At 37.4% G+C, this 6000-nt stretch overlaps 1 protein-coding gene across 1 annotated transcript in view; it reads left to right on the top strand.

Annotated features, from left to right (window-relative positions):
• Nucleotides 1-336: 336 nt before the first annotated feature.
• TRAK1 (trafficking kinesin protein 1) overlaps nucleotides 337-6000 on the top strand; it is a gene marked incomplete at both ends in the record, with an annotated part of 108161 nt that continues 102497 nt past the window's right edge. Inside the window, one exon of the mRNA XM_080339808.1 lies at nucleotides 337-422. Within this exon, the coding sequence (XP_080195934.1) occupies nucleotides 337-422 (86 nt within the window). The remainder of the gene's footprint in view (nucleotides 423-6000) is intronic.

Here is a 6000-nt window from a genome sequence, read left to right as displayed (position 1 = left end):
TTTTAAACATCTCTTCTGTCCAGAGGATGATTGCATATACTTGTCTATGCTGCTCTGTGCTCAAACTAGAAATTTTTGACTTGGTTAAGAATGTAGATGTTGTAAAATGCGCTGGAAAGATAAAAGTTTTAACACAGCAGACTGGAGAGGAGTGGTCTAACTCTTTCTCTTTGACTCAGTTTGGTAGTTCGTGTAACTGGTCTGCCAAGAGAGGGCGAGGAAACTTGTGCGTGAGCCAGAGCTACAATTGCATTCAAATGACCTTACAGCATCAAGAACTGTTCATGTGGGAGAAACACAAATAGAAGTGACACTTAAAGTGAGCCTGCTAGCCAAATGGTGAAATTCTGGAGGGGAAAAGGAGGCCCAGGAAAGGAAGAATGCTTTGCAGATGATCAGGAGCAAAGAGAGTTGAAAACCAGGTACAACAATGGCTGCTGCGCAGCTGTAATCTCTCAATACTGTTTGTCGTTCTTAGAGCTTAACTTTGAATGTAGTATGTATGTAGAGTGTGTGCAGAGGCATTGCTGGCTGTGTTTTAAATTAATGCAGACAAAGGAGGGGGAACATGGTAAATGCTGCTTTAGTACTTTTCAGATTCCCTTACTCTGCAGTTTAGTTGAATGCTGTTTTTCAACTGTTGCGCTGCATAACGCTGCCTGGGCTTTCTCAAATAATGCTGAGCTGCTGTTGTGTTGTCAGATACAGGTTTTGTTCTAGTGGGGCAGGGGGAGAGACTTACGCTTTGCCTTGTGCAAAAGTAGGACATTGACAGTGCACTATGCTTGAATGGGTCAAGGATCACTGTTTATTGTGACCGCTTCCTCCCTCCTTCACTACCTTAAGATCTGAAGTTAGTCCTAGTAAACTGCCATGTTATTTAAAATGCTGCAACCACGAGCTGTGTGTTTGTTTTCTTAGAATAAAACATAAGGAATCTGAGTCAGCTGATATTTTTAAGGTTACAGATTAAACTGCTTTGAGCATCAGGTATTTTAAGTTGTGATATTGTTATTAAACAAGTCTTGTGATGGGGCAGGCACATCAGTACAAGCTGAAATACTTGCACAGTCTTGCAGGCTTTTGGCTGCAAGGAAATTTCAGTTATTTGGGATACTCATATTGTATTATTCATAGGACAATTCATTTGTCACTGATTTTTGTTGGTAATCCTGGAGTATCAGAGGCAGGAAAAAAGTTAATGTTTATCTGTTGTGTATATTAATCTTTATATATGCTGATAGATACTTTGTAAACTTGAAGCCTACTTACTGAAATATGCTGTTAGTGATGGCTGTCTAGCTGGTATCATGGGCTTCATTTTGTTGTTAAAATGGAAATTCCTACAATCTAAGAATCTTAGACTTGAGTGTTTCCTTTGAAACACCAGATGAGTTGTGCTGGGGATGTCATTGTTGTATTAAGCTCATTTTCTGGATATGATTTGAGTTTGCTTTTCTTACTGTATTTAAATTTGAAACCAGAAGTTTAAAATAAAAAAGAAAATGGGTAAACATTAATGCATGAATTTTGATGATATGAACTATTTTCTCTGTATAACTTCTTTAAGAATTTTTTTTTTTTTTTTAATATATCTTGATGTCTTTGAAATACTAGATTGCTTGTGTTCTGGTGGCTGGAAGGTGGGAAGGCTCTTTAGATCTCCCTCAGCATTATTACTGTGAATTTGTTTGCTTACCAGTTAATCAAGTAAGGAACAACTCTTTATAACTTACTAATTTGTTTTACTACTCCATAACTTGGCTGTGTCTGCTAAAAGAATGTGTACATTTATTGTAAAAAAAAAATTTCAACTGCTTCTAATGAAGTTAAAACAAGAAATCGAGTTTAGCTTTATTTTTCACATGCTCTTTGTTACAACACCTGTTTTATCTCAGAGCTAAAGTAGTTTAAATGGGCTTTCCATGGTTGGGAGCTTTTTAGCTTTGGAACAACAGCCATACTAGCTGGTTTTTACTCTTCGGTTGACTTGAAGGAAGCTGGCATTTCTTAATCAAAAGCTTTACATTTTATAACTTTTTAGGTATTGCAGGTAGTGCCAGTCCAAAGCGTTTCTATAATCCTTAACGCTCTCAAAAATCTCAGTGCTACAGCTGTTTTTAGCCTATTGAAGGAGGAAAGCAAATTGATGGAAATCGGATGTTTTTGTAGAGTTGTTAGCATCTGTAACACTACTTCGCAAATTATGGGAGTGTAATTGTAGCTGGACAGAGATGGAGTTCATATCAGGCAGAAAGAATACCCTTCTTGTTAGCTCTTTTTACTCTTCTCTTCTGTTTTTACTAGTTCAGGTAGGATCACATTGCAACCAAAGGGCACTTAAATTCTAGTAGGAGCACTTGTCCATAGGGATTAGACTAAAAAATCTGAAGTGTTCTTGAGTGAAATACTTCTGAAGGATTTTTCTTGTTCATTTTCACATGACACACTTTTTCCTCTTCTAAATAACTGTTTTACCCCCCTGATAAAGAACATAAAGGTAAAGTGAAAACAAGGAGTTTATATTCTCCCTATTTACTTACCCACACTTCTCGTTTCTTTTTTTAAGTCTTCTTCCAGTGAGGCACTTAAATTTCAAGCCACTCTGTAATGAATATGTCACTGCTTTTTAAAATTATCTTTAGAATACAGAGGAATACCCGCCTTGCATAGGTATTGAGCAATTTTCAGTTATTATGAAGTTTTTTTGAAGGAACATGTTAAAATCAGAAATGTTTTCAACAGACTTATTTCTTGTTATCGCCCTCCCCCTGTTGTGTATCCCAGGTGTTGCTGTTTAATGTAGTTACTTTTGTGGCATGGACTGTATGGAAATCAGTTTTCTGGTGAACATTGTCCCAAAACACGGCATTGACACAGACTCTAAGAAGAAAAGTTTGAGGCAGAGGAAAGCATGTGAAAAGTGCTGTTAGAAACTGCCCTGTAGTCGGGGGTCTTGTTCAGAGAGCAGTCTGGTGTGAAGGGAGCTTGGATAAAAGCAAAGGGTAGGCCTGTTCTAAAACTAGCAGTCTTTGCAGACTAGCAACAAGACAGAATAATTTAAGATTAAGTCTTTCAGCAGAACTGAAAGTATTTAGACCAATTTATAATATATTTACCAGCCTTCCTAATTAGGATTTTAGTTGAAAGTATTCTGAGACAACTAGTTTCAAGTAGGAAATAGATGGTCTTTTTTAGAGCAGTACACCTTGCCTTCATATCATCACTAGTCATTGTGAGGCTGTACAGGAATTCCTGGAAAAAGCCCTGAGGATTAGAAGTGGTGGGAACATATTTCAGCCTGTGGTTTCCAGATTGTTAGATTTTTAAATACTGAAACTATTGCCTCATTGGCTGTGGTACTGTTCCCTTTGATCCCACCTCATTCTGAAATCCTTTTGCTCTAAAAGAGATGGAATGTGCTTCCTGATGTCATTTAACTTCACACGTATAAGATTTCATTAGAGAGCTGCAACTGAAGTTGAAAAATGTAGCTGGCAAAGAAGCTTTCAATACAGGAGATGCAAAAGGAATAGCTGCCTAGTTAGGCTCTAAAAATCATGTGAACTTTAAGCCACTCAAGAGTTTAATTTAGTGGAAGACTGTCCTGAGAGGCTTAAAATAGATAGCTCGGATATCATGTGGAAACTCTAATTTAGGCATATATTGATATAAGAGACCTTGGGCTTATTTTTGTTTGTTGCTGGCCAGACTGCTTGCTTTCCTCCCTTAACCTCGCTCTGTATTGCCAGGATGCACAGTACACTGGCAGTTGTTACTGTACAGCTACACCTAACTGTACCAGGGAGTGTGAAGGAAAATCAACCTCCCAATACTGGCGCTTGTTCTGGTTTAGCCGGTTTCCAGTGGAGTCTTCAGTAAACTTGTCTGGTTTGGAACTACTCCTGGTAACACTGGCTGGGAAGGTAAAAGAGGTAGTGGCTCTGGTCAGGATATCCTTCTGCTTGCTGAGAAGCGTTAGTGACTTTTGAACCTGGGTTTTCCTTTTCTTCCCAAAAGTGAAAGTCTCGAAGTGGTGAGTGAGACAACTGATGTGGTAAGGAAAATGCTTGTCTCAAATTTGAGAGGAAAGCAGGTAAGTTAGTTCAGATGGATTACTCTCTCAGTGCTTTCCTTCCAATGTAAAAGAAAATAAAACAAATTTAAATTTAAGTATTTATCTTGAAATAGCGAAGGCTTTAGATCAGGCAAATTATTTGCTTTTCTCTGCCTTTTAAAGAAAGATGCAAGTTCACTGGGATTTGTACTTTTTCTTTTTTTCTTAAGTTGTGCCTAGGAACTAGTTTATTTGCATGTTACCCAATACTGTAAATTCAAATTATAGCTACTACATCAACAGTGCAGTAATTTTTAAATTGGTTCAGAAAACTTCTTGTTTCTGGCATGATCATTAACATCAGTAGGAAGGTCCCAGTGTAACTAATGTTATTTGCCCTCTGAGGAAAGTGTCATGGGAAAAACAAATGGACAAATGGATTTGCTATGTTTACAGTAGCCATGGAAAGTTCTGCATTGCTAAAATCTACCTTAAGCTTAGGAAAAAAACCCACCCACACTCTAAATCTTTAAAAAAATGGATGCTTTAAAATATCACTTCAACTCTGCACAGGAATTTATTTGAGGTAAAAATCTTACTGTTGGCCTGGAAGTATCTGAGGATTTTTCACTGTACAAGAAAAAATACTTCTGAAGCATGTGCTCTAAGCCTGGAGTAGGTGGTGTTGCTATCACTCCCAGGCTTAATATTACAGCCCTTAATGCAATCACAGTTTTTATCATGTAACTGTACTTACGGATCTATAACTTCATAACCAGAGATTCAGTTTGGGAGGTATCATTATGAAAGCTACTGTTGTCTTCCATGTGAAGAATTAAAATACCTCAGCATCCTTACAGAAGCAGAGATGGAGTAGATAGGATACCTTCATATTTAAAAACTTTACAAGTTGATGGTGAATGTTTCACTACTTGAATTCTCTGTGAACAATGCTAATTTCTGTGAACCGTATAGAATAAGGTTGGCAATAAGAGTCAGATGAAGACTCTTTGTGATGGCAGAATTTTTGCTGTAATGACATAAGACCTCTGTTCCATCCACTTTGAGTAAGCCACAATACTGTCTTCTGATAGCAGTGTAGTGGTGGAAGTTGCAGAAGTCTGTGGTGTATGCAGGGAGGATTGATTTGTATATGAGATTTCAAAGTCTTACTAACTTTTTCTGTGTCTTTCTGAGACATGGCAAGTTCCTTTTGAGTTAAAACATCTCCAATACAGGTGATATGAGTTGAGATGATTTTTTAAAGGTGTCTTGAAAGTTTTGGATGGCACTTAAGCATAGTTATACAATGCAGAATGCCATATTGACAAGAAGCATCTTGTCCTATTTTGTTACATTTGCATTTATCATAGCTTTAAGACCAACTTTGAAAGGGGGAAGAGGGAAATATTTATATTTTGTCTTTATTGCACAATATCACATTGCTTTGTTACTGACAGGAAATCAACATCTCAAGTTTTTGAGTGAACATCTCTGAAGAACAATCTCAACTTCTATGATTTATTTTTATTAGAAGTAGGTTTTGTTCCAGCTACTTTCCAAAATGCAAACCAAATGTTTTCACATACAACTCTTTCGAACACCAGACCAATCCCTTATTCATTAAATTCTTGCTGTTAAACTGGAGAACTCTGTTCTAGAGATAGAAAGAAGAACAATCAACTGAGTATTTTTGGTGTTAAAACACTCTTTCATTTAATGGAGTGCTGTCAAGATTGCTCTGCCTTACCAAGGTTTGATGGGAAACATGCCCCGTCCACCTTTTTGAGACTCTAACTGGCCTTTAATTCTGTAGCTCTGAGCCTTGGATAATGGAGTATCTCATGTGCATTTTTCCTGTAGTGATGCAATGAAGCAACAGTATCCACACAAAAGTGACCTGGGCAAGTCTTTTAATTCCTCTGTCTGTTTAATTACTGTAA

The sequence above is a fragment of the Nesoenas mayeri genome (assembly GCF_963082525.1).
Source record: "Nesoenas mayeri genome assembly, chromosome: 2".
Classification (NCBI taxonomy): Eukaryota; Metazoa; Chordata; class Aves; order Columbiformes; family Columbidae; genus Nesoenas; species Nesoenas mayeri.
This window is presented reverse-complemented; position numbering and strand designations above follow the sequence as displayed.